General features: G+C 45.2%; 1 protein-coding gene across 1 annotated transcript; it reads left to right on the top strand.

Moving 5' to 3' along the window:
* The first annotated feature begins 230 nt into the window (after positions 1-230).
* CXCL12 (C-X-C motif chemokine ligand 12) lies at positions 231-17,244 on the top strand. The gene is made up of 5 exons (XM_015866816.2): positions 231-395; positions 4,017-4,134; positions 7,750-7,836; positions 11,329-11,426; positions 13,346-17,244. Exons 1-5 carry the CDS (start codon positions 335-337, stop codon positions 13,375-13,377), a joined length of 396 nt encoding a protein of 131 aa, XP_015722302.1. The 5' UTR covers positions 231-334; the 3' UTR covers positions 13,378-17,244.
* The last annotated feature ends 1,914 nt before the right edge of the window (positions 17,245-19,158 follow it).

The raw sequence follows: 19,158 nt of genomic DNA, 5'->3' as shown, positions 1-19,158 counted from the left end.
GAGCTCTCCCTGCGCGGTGCCCGCGGTCCCGCTGCTGTGCAGAGCCCCGGGTTTGGGGGGTTGGGAGGAACTCTGCTGGGGGGGGTGTACCGTGGGGCTGACGGAGCGCAGAGAGGAGCCCTCGCTCTTTTTGGTCCCTTTCCAAGCATTTTTTGAGCGGAGGAAGGATGTAATAACATGCCACGGGCAATAAATCATAGGCTGGCTACTCCCCCCGCCTCCCCTCCCCCGGCCCCTCTATAGACGGAGGGGAGGAGGGGACTCCAGCAGAGCGCTGCTGCCGCCGGGACGAGCTGAGGCGCTCCGAGCTCTGCCCGTCTGCCCCGTCGCCAGCATGGACCTCCGCGCCCTGGCTCTGCTCGCCTTTGCCCTGGCAGTCATCTCCCTGTCGGAGGGTAAGTGAGCCGCCTCCCGTCCTCGGTGTCGGGACTGCGCGAGGAGGCCGAGCCCGAGCCCCGGCCCAGAGCTGGGAGCGGGTGCGCTGCTGTCCCGGGGCTGCTCGCTGCAGGCTGCTCCGTGCTGCTCTCCCGGCCCGCGACTCTCGGGGCACAGGAATTTGTTTTATTTTTCCCCAGCATATGCGTATTGATTTCTATAAAGGGAAAAAAAAAAAAAAAAAAAGTTACAGAAATGAGAAACAGGCTGCTGCTCGCTTTTCTCTCCAGTCCCCTTTCGTGGGCTGTATCTTGCCTCAATGAGAGCCTAAGTGGGGCAGGACTCCCAGCTCCGGAGGTTTCGGGCAGGGGCTGCCCTGGGTATCCCAGGCAGGCGGCGATGTTTGTCGCTGGGACGGTGGCACGGCGCTGCCCGTCCCCGCTTGTTGCCCCGAGCCGGTCGTGGCAGCTGCTTCCTCGCCCGACTCCGACAGCCCCTGCCCGGCTGCAAGCTGCCACTTTTTGTCCCCTCATCGAGAGCCGCCGGCTCAGTAACGCCTCTCGCATTCGGGAACCGAAACTTGGGTGTTCCCTTGCAGGGGCTGGGAAGGATGGCCTTTGTGTAACCGGCGCGAGTTAATTGCTCCCGATTATCTTAATAACTCGGTGCCGAAGGCGAAGCCCAGCCTCGAGCCGGCACCGCACCGCCGTGGGGCTTTGTGGCACGACGAGATGAAATCGTGGGGTGGCTGCTGGAGGGGGAAAACGGCTTAAAGGTGCCAGAGAAAAGCTAGGGAAGGGGAAAGACCGCGAACTTGCAGAGAGGTTTCTTATGACTTGTGATGCTCTTAGCCCTGCTGCAGAGCTGCCGGGCTGCCTTGTCCTGCAGGGCAGGTGAACTCTCAGCACTTATCAGCCACCCTAGTGGAGCAGTTTCTGCCTACCGCAGCCTTACTCCCCAGGGATATGGAGCTGTTCTAGTCTTAAGAAGTTTCCAGCCCTCTCCTGATACCGACAAAAGCAGCCCTGGGTGAGCAGCAGTAAAACGATGTTGCCGTCGAAGTGCCTGCAGCAACACTCCTATAGGGGAGATCTACAGTGTCTGCGCTATAGCGGATTTCTGTGAGTGTGCTGGCACTGGGGAAGATTTGTCCACAGAGTTGGCTGTTCAGAACTAGCAGAACTTTCAGTAGGAAGACAATCTAGAAATTCTTCTAGTCTAGCCCAAATAGCTGTTTTCTTTGTGTGTAAGGAAATGAGGCTGAAGGGATGACTGTGAGATGGCTGGATAGGGTCTGGCTCTGCTGTAACTTGTGACTATTTCAACCAAATATGCCAGACAAAGTTCTCAAAAGCTTCCTATGAGATGTCTTCATGTAATGGTACCATTAACAGGCTGTAGCTTGTGCTAGTGTCTGCTACACATAGAAGATCCCCAGAGCTTTCGTTCCTGCAGTGCAGTTTCAGAGAAAAACTAGCTCAATCAGCTCTACTATGTGGGGAAAGAAACGGATTCAAATTTTGAAATGTGATAAGTAAGATCTGTATGTCAGCCTCGAGGTGGGAGCCTGGATGTGCTTCCTGCCTCCTGCTTTAGGACAGCAGCGTCCCCATGCTGGGGGATTGCCGCCTGCACCAGGTGTCCCAGCAGGAGCCTGGCTGGGCTCAGAGCCGGAATGCTGGGCAGGAGGTGTTAGCTCACTTGGAAAGGTGCTGCGAGCAGTCTTGGTGTCTGTGCTGCTGTACCTGGGACTTACTGATAGAATTTCTCTCCTTCTGATTTCAAGTGAGTGGGCTGGGACTGAAAGTCCCTCTCCAACTCTTGTAGAGTACAGGATTGCATTTTCCATTGTAGGTCTGAACAGTTTGTGTCTTGCATGCTGTTTAGCGTGAAGCTTATACTCACTTTGTTAGCCTTAGCTAACATGCAATGTCAGCCTCCCTTTCCTATACAAACATGCTATACATGTAGCCATCAGGCAAAGATCCTCGTGCCTTTCTCCATCGCTGGCACCAGTCAGCACAGCCCACATTTGGGGGCTCACTCTGCAGTTCTCCTTCCATCTTCACATGACAGACAGGAGCTTCTCCTCCCGTTTGTTAACTCATAAATAATACTATTATTTGGACTGACTGATTGCTATGCAACTGATGGAAAATGTCCTCCAATTTTGTGAACTTCTATTCTAGACTCAGGTGTGAATCTGTAGGAGCTCCACTGATGGAGTTATTTGTGTCTGTCCTGACCCCGGCTCAGAAAAACAGGCTTCTCCCTTCTGAGGACAGGGCAATTTCACCGTGTTGTCTGTGGTTGTGCATGCTAGGGTCAGGCACTGGCAAATGTGCATTGTGCCCATCAGCCACACTTAAAAGAGCTGTGTTTTTTCTCACCTTGGGCAGATTAGGGATTCTCAGCCCTTCCCACTGTTTGGTTTCACTTCTGCCTTTAAGGCAGCAGGGCTTGGATGCTGTGAGTGTTCCATGTGTTTAAACAAACGGGGGGGCAGATTGCCTTGTGGGATCTAAAGTCCTAGCAAATGCAGCTCTGAAAAACAGCGTGAGCCAGAGCTGAGGGCTTATGACCTCTATGAGTTTGGCTCTTTGCCGAGACTGAAAACTGCTCCAATAGGATATCACCTAGAATTTTAGGCAGCTCAGACCTGACTTCCAGATAGTGCTGCTGTGTTTGTGCTTTATTGTGCATGGGGCTTTGAAGCTTCCACACTGAGCAAAGACCTTATTTCTGTGTGCTTGGTTGCCAGTAATGAAGTTCTTCCACGGAGAAACTATCTATTAGAACTGCATCAGATGTTGTGCAAGGGCCAGGCAGCTTTTCTCTGTTCTGCGTGCATATATATTGCTGACTTCTAACCTAGGGAGTAAACTTAATTCTGTCCTTGTGGTGTTGAGGCACTCACACAGCCTGGTGGTCCCTGATCTCCGTATGTGGTGCACACCACTGAGAGCTGTCTCCTTCAGCTCCGTTCCTTTGCCACAGGCTTAAGGGGGTCTACAGGACTCCAAATCTCTCCTGCAAGTGCGCTGCAATCTCACTTTCCCGGTTGCAGCCGCATCCGTGTGCGAACGTCTCTGGCAGCAGTTGGGCTGCGGTGGAGAAAGGTCAGGCGCTGGGCCCTGGGAAAGGCGGAACCACTCGAGGCTTTTCTGCAGTCGCTAAGTCCCCGCTGAAAGCTGCACCTGAGCCCAGCCGGTTTGATCGGAGCCCTTTGGAATTCATCGCTTTCTTCTTGCTACCTTCTAATTTGGCCTCGGGTCAGAGTCGTTTGGCGAGAACAACACGGAGGACAAGTGCCCCCTCTTTCGGCCTTTATCTTGTCTAATTACCAGGAGCATCCCCGCACAATGCGGAGCTCCTTATTCTAATCTCTCCTTTTCTTTTCTCCATTTTCTCTCCCTCTTCTTTTGTCTTTCCCAAATCCCACGCACCAGGATTAAAGGACCGGGGACTGGGGTGAAAGGATCGCTCTGCGAGCTGGGGGTAAATGCTCTTCTAGAGCCACGGCTTTTCTCTTTGCTGCTTTATTTTTTTTTTCCACCTGCGCGTTTGAAGGGCTTTGCAGCCCTGCTCTGTGCATTCGGGAGCAGAGGGAGTAACGTGTCCTTTCTCTCCGTGTCCCGCAGAGAAGCCCGTCAGCCTGACGTACCGATGCCCCTGTCGATTCTTCGAGAGCAACGTGGCGAGGGCCAACATTAAGCATCTCAAAATCCTCTCCACCCCCAACTGCTCACTTCAGATTGTGTAAGTTTCTTACTCTTTCCAGATGGTTGTCAAAAGGGAACATCACATAGACAGTTCTTGCTCTGTGTGCTAGCTAGCATTCTCCATTGCTGCAGTTAGGGCTTTGTCACATGCCCTGATTTCCAGCTCATCTATTCTTCCCGTGTATCAGATAAATTAGGACCATGTTTTAGCCTGTGCACAGGAGCCCATATGTTTCCAGTGGTGTTTCACCTCTGATTCCTGTGATCCCGCATCCTGCTTCTCCCATTGTCATGTGGGCAGGAACATCAGACAGGCTGTCCATTACTTTCACATCTCAATACAAGAACTTTACTGAGACCTGACTCTTCTGTTAAACTGCATTTCAACAAGCAAAAAGAATTCCTAGATTTTCTGTAACCTTCCCCGAAGGTACAGCCCCTAAACATGTGCTGGCCTGACCTAAGGGCACCCTTACCAGGCAGTGTCTAACTCCACTAAGTTATAGATCACAGCAGGACAGAAAAGCTGTGTTCCCAATGGAAAATAACCTCTTAATCTTTGCTGAAAAGGAAACACCAATTTTCAGGAAGAATGAGATCTTTCTTTTTTTTTGGGGGGGGGGCAGGGGGGGGGGGGGGGGATTGGGTAGGGGTGAATTTAAAGCCTTTCAGGTTGGCTTTTTCATGGATGAGTCCCTTCTCCAGCATGACAAAAATGAGCATTCATCTTAGGACAAGGAGGAATGGTTTTAAATTGAGACAGGGAAGGTTTAGGTTAGATATTAGGAGGAAGTTTTTTACACAGAGGGTGGTGAGGCACTGGAACAGGTTGCTCAAAGAGGTTGTGGATACCCCATTCTTGGAGGCATTCAAGGCCAGGCTGGATGTGGCTCATGGCAGCCTGGTCTGGTGTTTGGCAGCACTGCACTTAGCAATGGGGTTGAAACTGGATGATCACTGTGGTGCTATTCAACCCAGGCCATTCTATGATTCTGTGATCATTTTGTTGTAAAGGAGCCTTTTGTCGGCTTATTCTGACCTGTCTGTGACTACATGGGCTCCCATTGCTGGTCCTGTGTGAATCCATGTTGAGCCCTTCCAGTTGCAATTTAAATGCTGTAAAAATCCATTCTTTGTCTTCCAGAACATTTCTGCATTGAGAGAACTGATGAGGTTTCATGATATTTCTCAGGGGTATACAACTTTTTAATTTATATGATATTTTTTCCTTTTTAAACCACTCTGGGTGGATCATCTACGTCTTCTTATTTGCGTTCCTGCCTTAGGATTTGGTGGAGGACAGTGAGAAAAAATGTAAACCTACTTGAGAAATAATTTTGTTTCAGAAAAATGGCAAAACCAGCTGTGACTCTGATCTGTACCTATAAACAATTATAGAGGCAAGCATCCAAAAGGAAAATAGCATATGGATTTGTGTTCTGGGACTGTCAGTGGATGTCATAAGGGTCCTAATGCTGAGGCTTTGTAGAAGATTTTGAATTTTTGAGAGTAGTTTCAGGAAGAAGACAAACATTTAAACTTGGATACAGCATGTTGTTTTTTTTTCTCTTATCACTGGGATTGTGGTCATTAGACATTGTTAAAAGTTTGAAAGAGAGAACCACTGACAATACATATTCTTGCCCCATACCTTGTCTGAGTTTGTTTGCAATGAGATTCAGTGGCACACACAACACATGGACCTGTAGGTCACCACCTTTCTTTTATTTAAATAAGTACTTTCTTCCAAGTGCCCCCCAAAAGCTCGAGCTTAGGTCTTCACTAGGAGTTGAAATGGAATCAAAACTGATTTCTCTTATTGCTGATTTTGATGGTTTCTCATCTCAACTGCACTCTGAACTCAGGGGATCTGTTGTATAGTGAAGGGTGTGAGTGACTTCAAAGCTATTTTCAAGAACAGAGAATGTAACTGAATTCATACAGTTTTAATGAAGGAGCTTGTGGTTTTTTGCTCCAGTACATTTCCCTTTATGTGGAGGGGAACCTGAACAAAAAGCTTAAGAGCTTTGTCTTCAGTTCCACAGGGAGTCAGCTTTCCAAATACAGAAATCTGCTTTGTGAATGTCTACTTCTACAAAGCCAATCCTAATTCCCCTGCTTTTCAGCAGAAGGAAATAGGCATGTTTAGCATTGATTTTAGTTAATTGCCTCGTAAGCAGACATCAGGACATCTGCTGGAAGGGCATTCCCTACAGCCACCTAGGTCTCTGCTGTAACTGTATGAGGGGGGAGGGCTGCCAAGCTCTGAAACAGATGCCTACAAAAACTGATGTCTTCATCCTTGGTCTTCATCTCTTTCCCTCTGCATGCAGTGGGGGACAGTTACGTGTGCTTTTGTTTCTGTGCTCCGTACAGCCAGCTTAATAATTCCCAGGCACTGCTAACATCAGCAAATCCATTCGCACTGTAGGTATCACTTCACTGGAAGTTCTCCAGCTTGGCACTGCTTTATGGGAAATATGAATTAGGCCCATTCATCACTTTATTGGCACAGGGCTTACAAGGCTGGATCTTCAATGTGTTTATGTTACAACTGTTGTTGCATAACTTCAGACCGAGGAGCCTTTTTGACCTGTTACTTCTTACTCCTCATTTTTATATTCCACAGGCTTCATTTTATGAAGTAGGGAATATTTTGGCTTTCATCCAACAAAAGGCTTAAGCAAGTACTGAACTCACTCCTATGGGCATTTCCTTGGAATTGCTGTTCTTGGCGCTCTTATACATGGCAAAGCTGTTTGAGGGGAAGCTTCTGAGCAGCGGGACAGGGATGCTTTGGGAAAACTGAAACACTCTTCTGAGGTGCTGGGGGTCACACCTGTGGATAGGGGTGAGGAGCTGTTTGCACTGCTTATGTGAAGGTAACTCAAACCCTTGTCTGCCACAGGGAACTGGCTTCAGACAGGTGTCCAAAATTTGTCTCCTTTTCCACAGCTTCTTAGCAGATTCAAATTAGCTAACAGTGTAGCTTGGAAATTGCAGCTCAGACATTCAGGAGAAACCCCTCAGGAAGTTTCTGCTTTTGTTTCTAGTGCTGACTGAATGCACAAGGCAAAATTTGCCTCTGGCGCTACGGTACTTCCAATTATCCTCCTGCTGGTTCAGTCTTGAATAAAACAACAGTGAAGGACTGATCAGACCTTTTCAGGACATCCAAGAGTTATGGCTTGGTATCTGTTTCCAAAGCATGCAAAAATTCAGTTTTGGGTTGAGTCTGAAAGCTGTTCTTAATTAATTTTGTGCAGAAGTGACCTATATTTACCACAGTGTTATTTTTGAATTAAATTTAGCTGTTCCCAGCCCTCAGCTTGTAGCTGTGCAGACATGAATTAGATTAATATTCTGCAGCTCTTCCCCCCGGCATGCATCCCAGTACAGACCACAGGAATCAGCACAGGAGAAGCAAATTGTGCCAGTGCTCCGAAGTCAGAGAGATATTTATGGAGGTGCCTGGAGGATGGCAGGGATATCCCAGACTCTTCATGAGGTACCACAGAGCAGCAGTGATGTCCAAGGACAACAGCTTAACTGTAATGCAGTTGCAAACCTATGTGTGGAGTAAGGTGAATGGGTGCTTGAGGGCTGATGGGCATCACACATGGGACTCACTCTGACTTTTCTCCTTTGGCAGTGCAAGGCTCAAGAGCAACAGCAAGCAAGTGTGCATTGATCCCAAGCTAAAGTGGATCCAGGAATATCTGGAGAAAGCTTTAAACAAGTAAGGCAAGAGACAAATGGACTTACATCTAACACATCCTGAATTGTGTTCAAGGGTAGAACGTTAAGGGCTGGCTTTAACCATGCGGATAAAGTATTTGTGAAATCATATTGTTTTGAAGATGGGTTTGGAGTTGGCCTAGTCTGTATTAAAACAACAGCTTCTAGCATGTCCTAAATGTTAAACCAAGAATTTTGCCAGGATTTGAGGCAAAATCTGTCCTAAAGTATCTGTGCTGGGGTCCCCAACTCATCCTCTTTTATAAAGAGCCGTTCTCCCAAGGAAAAATGCTTCCTTTACACTCCCTCTTCTCCAAGCAAAAGTACAATTACTTCAGAATCTGTATTGTTACAGTTTCTTTGGAGCCCCTTCTCCATGTCACACTGGGGATCTGCTTGCACAGGTGGACAAAGCTAAGCGTGTCTTGGTAGTAAAAATTGTTTCTCCACTGGCCAGTGCAGAGAGCTAGAAATATCAGCCAAAGCAAGATGCTCTGCCATGAATAAGGCTCTCCCACAAGGCAAGGGGAAAACCAGACATTTGTGACAAATCCAGACTCTTTTAATTCATTTTTATTCCCCTTGCAAGTGGCTGGTCATGCCTATCCTAAAGGAGGACTCAGCCTATCTCAGTCAAATTTTACAGTGAGTAAGAGCAGCACACAGAATATTTCTGTGCTGAGATGCAGGGATGGACTCCAGCTTTATTGGAGTGGAAGATGAGATGAGCAATGAGGCCTGAGCCCTGAGCTGTGGTTGGTCCTGCAGCAGCATTTTGGCCAGCAATCCCACCTGTGCACTCAGAGTCCCTCCCACCACCCCCACCACATTGCCACTCCTTCCTAACCATGCCATAACCATGCTGAACCTTGTCACCGCTGCCTCTGCAGGTGAAGGCAGGGTTGGAATCAAGTCATTTGCAAAAGCAATGCATCCTTAGAGAAAGGTGGGGATGGGTATGGCCTCAGAGCAGGTTTGAGGCCATACAGGTAACTGAATGCCCTCCACTGTCTCAAGGAAGAAAAATGCTTGTTCCCCTGTTGTTTTACAAAACACAAGGGAGAAAGTGGTACCAGAAGCAATGCAATCTTTCTGTCTGGCATTTCTGGGACCGTGATAGGGCCAAGAGCTGAGGAGGAGGGGTGAAGAAAGCCAGCTAAAACAGACTGATTCCAGCCCTGCCAGCTCTCCCCATCTCATCTGATGCTCAGTGCCTTCTTTGCTGCCAGCATTCAGCCCTCTCATCCCTGGGCAAATTCTCGGCAGAGGCAATTCGGGTTTGTGCTGCCAGGATGGCTTTGGATTTAGGCATAGCTGAAGCCAAGAGAAGGACGAGGCCCATGCTGACTGTGACAGGGGCTTCAGCTATCCTTCCCAACCTGGGAAAATCCTCAAGCCCTTGCCTAAGTTTCTGTTTGCTGTCAGCCCTGGTGAAGCCCTTTGTGCTGTTCATAAGGTTTGAATCTCAGGAGGCACTAAGAAATTTGCAGAGTTAGCTAGATGTGATGATAAGCTCACATCTTGCCTGCCTGCCTGAGGGAAACAAATTGGCTTGAGCACCTTCTGCTCTCATTTCCACTTTTGAAGATCTGGGGCTAGCTCTGCTGAAGCCAGTGAGCCTGCACCTGTTCTCCAACCAGATTCTGGATTTCACTTACCTAGCTGTTATCCAGAAGCAACTCTGCTAATTTCTGTGGGTTTCATCCTGCTTCACATTGAGTAACAGAAGAGAATTTGGTCCCAGGTCTATTAAATAAGATGACAGAAAGCATACATCTCCATCACCTAATCCCGATCATCATGGCATTATTTTCATTTTCCAACTATTACTGCTAGCACCAGTGGCATTTTCACGTTCCATAGACAGTCAGGACTTTCTATAGTGTTTTCACAAGGCATGTTTTTGATATATTTTAGTGCACAGCTTTGACTTCTTCAATGAAATGTATTTGGAATATATTTATAGCACATCAAGCAATTCATATATTTGAATTGGAGCCATATGAGTGTTGGTAGTTTAAAACACCGATATCCTTCTGAACTACTAACAGCTTGTAAAATAAATCTATATAGATCTATAAATGTTAATGTAGCTATCAGTTTCAATCAGCCATATATTATATTTTTTCACTTGTACTGAAATTGTATGAAATGTGACATTACCCTATATGCACTAGCAATAAAATGGCTAATTGTTTCATGTTATGAAAACCCAATTGTACATGGGAATTTATTTTTCTGGAATAAAATTAATACTTTTTGTAGAAAGGGCTCTTGTAATTGATTAAGTAAAATCCAAACCGTCAAGACATCTGAATCTATACCAGTGTTTCAATACAAGAGTATCTTCTGTGTTATAATCTGCAGCTAAAGGCAAGATCAAGTCTATAGAGCATAAAGTCTAATTTAGGTCATTGTGAAAGCAGAGATGGTTTTATTAGGGAATTATTTTGCTCATTAATCCCTCTCAGCCTTTGTTATTGCTTTATATTCATCACATCTCCATGTAATATATACACTTATGAGACATCAGTAAAATGCATTCAAGCTGTCAGGAATTCAAATTCCTTAACTGGCTTTAAAAATCATCGTGCAACTGCTGTGGCCAACATCATTCAACACTCATCCATTTTATAGACATGGAGCAAATCAGTCCTTTCTTGAAATAGCTAACAAATTCTTTATCACTTCTAGACAATCCCAGTCCTCATTTACAGTCCTTCCTTGACTGCCTTTCCCTTCTCCCTTTGCAAGGATTTGCAAAATCAGGCCCTTGTAGAGTTAACAGAGCCCAAAATAAAGAAACCAGAGAACAATCCTGGCTCCTACACTGTCACGTTGACATAGTCCCAGCTCAAAACCTCCCCTCAGCTTGAGATGTTGGAATGCATTAAGCTCAGCTGTTACTGCTGGCACAGATGCTCTCACAGATGAGAGCTGATGGATCTGGAGAAGATAACGAAGTCAAATAAGAAAAGCCTTTCCCCCATCCCTCTGAGAGAAAGGAAATTCCCAAATTCTAGTGACTGGCTGTGCTGGGAGCTGAGTCCTGCAGTTGCCTTCCACCAAACCACTTGTAAATCCAGGTGTGGCAGCTCTTCCTAGTTCCTGGCCTCATTTGTAAGTAATAGCTGGAGTATAAAACACCAAACCATCAGCCTGCTGGTGTGTTTGCCTTGCACAGTGGGACAATGTGGGAAAACACAGCCTCACTTTAAGGCACTGAATGCCCATAAATCCCGTAGAAAAAAAGCCACTGTTTAATGTGGATGTCAGTGGGAATGGTGGGGGGAAGTCAGAAACCCAGCGCCCTCCACTTCCATTCTACCCCAGCAGGTACTATGTGGATGGGGGCAGTGGGCATGTGAAGGGGGATGTTATTTTCATTCGCACCCTGCCAGCAAGATGTGGAGGGGCCGTAGGATAAATGTGAACAAGGCCTTTGTATGTGGATAATTTATGGCAGTCTCTTTGTATTTTTCTTTTAATTTAGACCACGTCATCGCACTCATAAAAAAAAGCAACAGAAGAAACGGGGCCCACTCTGCCCTTCCCGTGCAACACCACTAAAGTCTCCAGGGAGAAAGAATGGTAGGAGGCATTAGTTTCTGAGCTGGGATACCACAGGTTCATGTCCCTGCTCTTACACAGACCATCCTGTGTGACACTGGGCAAACAGCCTGCCTGGGCCTCTTATTTTTCTCCCCTGTTTGTTGAAGATAACAACTGTACTCTCCCTAAAAAAGGGTATTATGCAGATAAAACTCATAAAGCACTGGAAAAATTTAGCCATGACAGAGGTGGGAAGTAAATGGGACAGAGCTTTTGAACCCCCATGTAAAGCTGTAGTGGCTGTTGGGATGTCAGTTTTGTTACTGTGATTCTGTTACACCATGGGGGAGGTTTGGTCAAGTTATTTCACTCTCCAAGTGGCCATGTCTTAATGTTAGTACATAATTAATTTTAGCTGGTCTGATTCCTCCAATACCAAACTGGCAGAGTTAAGCTATAAGTGACAGCTGTGAATTTGTCACTGATGTTTTTCAATGACAAATTCAGCACAAGGTTCTGAAATATTGCATTGGTGGTGGGATAAACCTTCTCCTATGGGAAATTTTAGACAAGTTTCATAGCTTGGTGTTAGATATGACAATTCTCAGGTTGTCCCTAGTTCTGGCCCAGCAGAATGGTGCGTCCTGCCTTTCTGCAATAAGCGGTGATGCTACTGGTGTGGGATACTGGAAAGGATATCTTCAAAGAGGAAAATTTACTCATGGTTTAGTTACCCTTTTTATGCCTAGATGACTTTTCTGAGGCTACCAAGAGTAGCCACAGCCATCTCTGGCTGGGGTCACACAGTCTTATTTGCCCATCAGGTATTGGAAAGGTTCTTCATTCTGAGTCTGATGGCTAGATGAAACAAGCCGAGGCATCAGGGTTTTTGAATTCCCGATATTTATGCTCTGACGTGTAGCTCAGCCTTAGTGAGCACTTGCAGATTGTAAAAGGTTGATCAGTCTGGAGCAGGAATAGGGATCCAGATGAAACCTGGAGCCTGGCTCCTTGTTTTGACTGAACCCTGCCCATACACATGGCACATTTACACTGTACTATGGTTCCTAACCCAGTGTTCTTCTTGGGTACTATTGGTATCCATGAATCTTGGGTATCGCCTAGTTTTGGGTGAGGTTCAATTCCTCTGCCTCCTGCCCTATGCTTCCTACCTCTACATGTACACCTCACACACCTTCCATGCAGCCTATGGCTGCTCTCCATCTCTGGGACCCCCCTCTGGGACCACTGGCAGTGGTATGCCAGTGGTGTGGCATGCTGCACACCTGCTCACAGCTCTGAGGTCACAGAGCATGGAGGTCATGGAGATGGTTCCAGAGATGAACAGCACACACTTGAGGTCTCTGCGCTCCATGCTCCCCATCATGGGAGCTGAACACTAAAAATTAGAGCAGAGTGGGCTGCCTTCTGTGTCCCTTCCTCCACACAGAGGCCTGGCACTCCTGCAGGTCCCTGTGGAGCACAAGGGATGCGGTGCAGGTTCTCAGCAGAGCTGTGGGTTGGGGGGAAGGAGACAAGGCATTTGTAGTGTCACTTGTTCCACTACAGGGGCTGCTCACGTACGATTAATCACTCCTTTCACTGCTATTTTTTTGCTGAATCTCTTTGCTCGCTGATAATTATTTGCTCTGGCTTTCAAGTCCAGAATGAGCTTCCTAGCCAGCCTTCCTCCTGTGTGAGCTCTGAACACCTTACTAACTGTGATGAGCACAACCTGCCCAAAATGATTCCCAGTGCTGGGCTTGCCCTGCCAGCCCCCAGTAGCTCCTTGCGGAGAACTTCCCCCAAACTGTTTGGCACATAATGATTGGAGGGACTGGAAAATAAGTGCCTTTGTGTTAATCCAGATGCTGATTTGCTGTTTGACTAGGCCTGATGTCAAAACTTTTGCAAGTGAATAAACCTTAATAGTGTTTCACTCTGTTCTTCATCAACAGGAGGTTCAAGATGTAAGAGGCAAGCATTGTAAGCCGTCTACAGGATTTCTTACTGTAGGACCCAGAAAGCAGATAACCAGTATTAGGGAAGGAATACATTTCACTGTTATCATACAGCACAAAAGCAACACTTCATGCATTTCCAAAGGTGTTTTTTTTTTTAATTTTTTTTTTGTCTTTTTATTTTTTGCACAAATTGGCTTGCTTTCACAGTGCTATTTTTATGTAGTAAGATGTATTTGATTTTGAGAAAAATATGTTCTTACACAGGTTGGTTGATTACTTAGCACTGAAGGCAGATATGAATTTAAACTAACCCTATGTTATTATATAATATTTTATTTCCTTTGCTATGTAGAGGTCCTGCTTTATTTAACTTTCTTTTGGTTCATGCGAGTCTCATGGAGATTTAAACCTAGAAGGACATGAACTGTACAGTGCAATGATGTTATGTAAGTAGAAGAATTCCTTGCCCCAAAAGTCATTAAAGCCAAGAACATAGGAAGGCTAAAAAGCATCAGACATCAGTGAGAGCAACCTGCACTATCATGGGTGGTGATTATAGTTATTTTGGCTGATGGATTAAATTCAGGTCTTCGGGGCTAAAGCCATCCTCTGTAGATCAGAGATCTTGGTGACAGCTATGAGCTATTGAGACAGTGCTCACATAAGTACTGCAAGGTGCCAGTACTATGTCAAAAGCAAGAGCGTGTTATTAGCCACTGATCTGGTGTCTCTTGGCATTTCCTCTGTTCCTGTCTCTGATGACAAATTTTAGCACAAAAAGGAATGGATTATTTGTAGATCTAGCAGCATAATCATGTTGCAAATCTCTGGAGGAATCAGAGGTGCTGTCACGCACCCATGTGTTCCCACCCATCTGCTCAGATTCAGCTCTCTGGACTGGCCTTGTGATGAAGCAGGTGGAAGAGCATTGATGTGACCCTTCACTAAGCGCTGTACCCTCTGTTACTAAACAGTCACACCTACCTGAGGGCAGCAGCACCTTTGATTGTTTTGGGTGGATCCAAAAGAGAACATCTGGCCCTGCCTTTGGAGAAAACAGATGACTGGGGAAAGAGAGGAAACACTGAGATTTTGCCCAGTTTGTGCGCTTCTTGAGTGTGGAGATGAAGGCCAACACTCACTGTTTACCAGTGCTTACAGTTTGCTGGTGAACAGCACAGCCTATGGAATTTCCTTTGCAAAGCACACCTGAGGACACTTCTTGCACCAATTTCTTCTCTCAGCCAGAATCTTCCTTCTCCTGGTTCTTACCTGTGTAAACAATTATCTTCACTAGTGTATGGAAAAAATACCTAAAATGCTATGATAATTATGTTATGCTGCACATGGAGATCCAGGGGGGAAGCACATTAGTGCACCACAATATTTGTGTTTTTATGTATCTGTGTGTCTATTGTAAACAAAAATGTCATAACATTGTATGTTTTTTTGGAGCTGGTTGCTTCAAAAGGAATCTTCTTATCTGCAGCCTGTGTCAGGAACACTGAAAGGGCCATTTTGGTAAGCATGTCTTTCCATGACAGGCAACTTTAAGGCTAAAAAAGCATTTTGGCCATCTGGGGCTAACTTATTTCGATGTGGATTCAGGTAAAAACCTTGTAAGTCCTTTCCTCTCTGCAGAAAGGTGCTATTACAGAGAGTGCTTCAGCCAGGACTACATCACCTCATTTACTCTGAAGTAGAAACCAACTGCTGTGCCTAAAATGTGTGTGCGTGTAATTTTGACATTCTACTGATGCCATCACCAAGCTGTTGAGTATACTTTGTTCTGGAAGGTCTGTTACCACTGTACTTTGTGAGAATTGGGCTGTTGATTTCAGTGTGAATGGGATCAGAACCCCTGTTGTCAAGTTAAAGACAGGAAGAACTTATATGAGAAAATGAGTATTTTGTATTCTCCCTTTACACTTTGCTGTATATCCTAGGGTCCACCCCCTGTCCCTGCACAAGCATCTGCAGTAGCAAGTGGTTTTCCAAGAGGCTGACACTTGGATTGTCAAAGATATGAATGATTTTGGGGAAAGTGTGGAACAATCTTACACAAGACATGAAGCTTGTCTTTCTCCCCCATGAACATGCAATCATCACATGTGCTTCCTGGCTAAGGGCAGCTTAATGCCTGATCTGTTTCCTTTGGAATGAGACCAGAGTTAAATAATCCTCTTTGTTTTGATTCAACAGCATCCCTTGTTAATGAGGATAGGGGCCATGAAAGTTTTGTTTCTATAATAAGCATTGGCTTTCCAGTGACTAGATGTGACTGGACAACCTTGGAGCACTCTGCCGCAGTCCCAGTTCACGCATCAGATCCTGGGCAAACAGAATGCTTGGTACAAACACTGAGAGGGGCAGTGCTGGAACACCCTAGCCAAAATGTAGGAAACTGGGGTCACCTGATGACCTTTTCCTATAGAATCGGACCATGGATTACCGCAGCAGTCTGTGCTACAGAAAAGGTGTTCCTGGGACAATTATGTGAGTAGGGAGGAAAGGGACTCCCCACAAGGGACTTATGTGAGAACCTGATCAAAACTTGTCTTGCTTTACCCCTGATGTCAATCTTGGGTGGGAAGCTTTGCTTTTTGCCTGGGTTATTTACAGGAGAATCCTTGCACAAGGAAGAGCAGCTCTGCCCTTCACACAAAGGACATCAATTACTGGGCTGCCTCAGGCTTCCTTGCTACCCTGTGAGTCAAACTCTATTCCACCTGTGCACATTTAGCAGGCAAAGAAGCTGCACTAACAGAAGCCTGCTCAGGGAGAGCACTAGATTTTCCTTTCTGCCTTTAACTGTTGACCAAAGACCAAATCAGGGACCAAACTGGGAGATGGGAGAGATGTAGGGACCACACATGAAGGGAAGAAGGAAAAGGAATAACACTGAACTAGTGCCAAAAAAGCAGCTTCCATAAGTGTGGAATGGTCATGTCATGTGTGGTATTTTCAAAGTGCAGCTGTCAAATCCTGAGGTGTTTTCTTGTGTTGTTTTTTTGTTTGTTTGTTTTTTTGAAAGAGAATAGATGGTATTTATTGCTGTGCCATTTTTTATTTATAGTAGCTTTACACTTGTTCTTACAAATATCATATCTGAATTCTGCCTGAGAAAGTATGAAGTATGACTTTTTGATATGTTTTTAATGAAGTGGTGTTTGAGCGAAGGTGACTGTTGGTCTTTTGCAATGAAGGCTATGTTCCAAATAAAATAGACATGTTTAATTGAAAATGCAGTTCCTACAGAAGTTTCTGTTGATATTTTCCCTTTGTAAGAATCCAGAAGGTCTTCTTTTCTCTGGGAGTTTGTTTTGTTTATGTGATGTATAGTAATCAAGGGCATCTGAGACCTCATTACCTAAAAATGTTATATTTTTATTTGCCAACTTCCCACCAAGAGGAGTCTTGCCTGCAACCATGAAATTCATAAAACTGTAGAATGGTTTGGGCTGAAAGGGACCTTAAAGATCATCTATTTTCAACCCCCCTGCTGTAGGCAGGGACACCTCTCACTAGACCGGGTTGCTCAAAGGCCCAGAATTCTGGTGGCCGCAGAGAAGAAAATGTTTGTGGTGATGAAAGGGCTGCATGAACCTCCCCCCGTCTTCCACTCTATAAGAGATCAGTGTAATCAGAATGTGGTGAATACTGTACTTTATATTTTTATTAAGTAAAAATAAATCCTCCCAAATAATGTGAAAAGAGTTTTGTATTTACGTTCCTGTAAGGCAGCTTTTATGGAGGAGTTATATTATGCATTTGAAATTACTCCTTTCATAGATTATTTTTAAAATAAACACTTTTATACTGTTGTAATTTCTCCAGTAAATGTGTATGCACTTATAACTTTCTTAATAAAAATGCCTATCTGAATGAAATGATTACTTGCTTCCCGTGGTTTGTCCTCAGATGCGAGCTGCTGAGTATTTCCCATCAGAAAGCTGTTCAGACCTCAGCTCTTCCACTGCAACAACATGAGTGGTTCCCAGCCCCTCATACAGCTCCGTGTGCAGCAAAGGCTGGAGATAATTAAATAGCTCATGACAGCAAAACAGTGCTTGAGCCTTCCTGATCTTCGTATTCAATAAATATTACTTGGCCAAATTGACGCAAGGCAAAAGACATGCAAAAAAAAAAAAAAAAAAAAGAAAGAAAAAAAGGAAAAGGGAAGCTCAAATGACTGATGATCCCTTTGCAAATCCAGCAGTGATTTAGTATGTGGTTGTGAAAATCTGAGCAGGTAATTGTGTGTGCAGATGGTCAGTGAAAAATTCCCAGGCCACTGGGAAATGGATTGCAGTAATTAGCTACAAAATGACACATTAATATTAAAGAAAGGCTGTGTGTTCTATGCAACATTTTGCTGTGTCTTTCATCATTTATTTTTGCTTGAATCTTAAGGTTGGGCTTTTCATTTCCTTGGCAAAGCATCATGGTAGTATATCTGTGAACCGCATATTCAAAGAGCTGCCTTGAAATTAGTGATGAACCCAACTTATTTGCACATCTGGCTATCTTCAGAGGCAGCATTCCAATATTAACAAGCTGAAGGAAATCAGCTGCATTCATGGCTTCAACCATCTTCATACTGATTACAAGCAGGATATATTAGGCCCTGGTGTAGCACAGGTCAGAAGACAATGTGGAAAATGCTTCTGTCTCTTTAGGGTCAGCAGCTATGTGGAGGGCTTCACACACACACACACACACACACACACTCACACACACTCACACACACACACACACACACACACTCACACACACTCACACACTCACACACTCACACACACACACACACACACACACTCACCCTTACAGATCCTGCTCTTGCAGAACCTGAAGGATAAGACACGTAGGAAATGTGGTTGCAGAATGGGATTTACAGTCATTAGGAAAGCATGATAAGAATTTCTGTCTCCGAATTCAAAAAAAGGAGATTGATTTGAGTAAGAAAACTTATTGCTTATTTATGTGTCTTTCATGCAGTTGCTGCTTTCATTTTTCACTGGTACAGTAGAAATGCTGAGTCACAGATTGAACCAGTGATTGAACTCCTGGCAGGAAGGGCCAACCTAGGGGAGCTCAGGTGCATGTGGTACATCTTAGTGACCAGAAAACCTGGTGGATCCTGGCTCCACCCCTTCCCAGACCTCATTTAAGGGTTGTCAGTGGTGGTTTGGATGTCTTGTTGGTGATTGCTGTGTCCCTGAGGTCTTTAGAAGGTAAGCAGCTTTCTTATTTTTATTTCTGTAGCTGTTGCACTTGAGCAAATCCTTGCTTGTAGCCTGGGACCTTACTGCTCTTTTGTCATTGCTGTACTTCCTGTTGTGTTACAGTTAATTCCTTTGTTGTTGTTTTTTTTTAATACTATAGGATTAAAGAATGCTTGTGGCAGGAGAGAGCAGGTCTCCCTGTTTTGGTGCTGTGGGTGAAATGGGCAGAGCAAGGATAAGAGGGTGAGAGCCTTATGATGGATAACATGAAAAGGAGTGAGCTAGAGAGATCTTTGCAAGGCTGAGACTAAGCCTAGAGAAGATGGAGATAGGGTAGGTGCACAGGTTGAAATCCTCTGAAACTAGATGAAAAAAATACAGGAGACTTGAAGTGTTAGGAACAGAGAAAGGTATGGACCCCACATGAGAAAGATGAAGGAGAAAGATGAGAAGTTGTAAGAAGTGAAGAATGCTGCAAGAGATGAAGGTGACAGTTATGGGAAGAAATCAAACAAAGAGAACAAAAGAGTGAATAGAGGAGAGCCAGAGGAGAACGAAGGTATCTCTTGTTAGCTGGTGGAA

Source organism: Coturnix japonica, chromosome 6 (assembly GCF_001577835.2).
Source record: "Coturnix japonica isolate 7356 chromosome 6, Coturnix japonica 2.1, whole genome shotgun sequence".
NCBI lineage: Eukaryota > Metazoa > Chordata > Aves > Galliformes > Phasianidae > Coturnix > Coturnix japonica.
The sequence above is the reverse complement of the archived record's forward strand: the minus strand, read 5'-3'. Positions and strand labels throughout refer to the sequence as shown.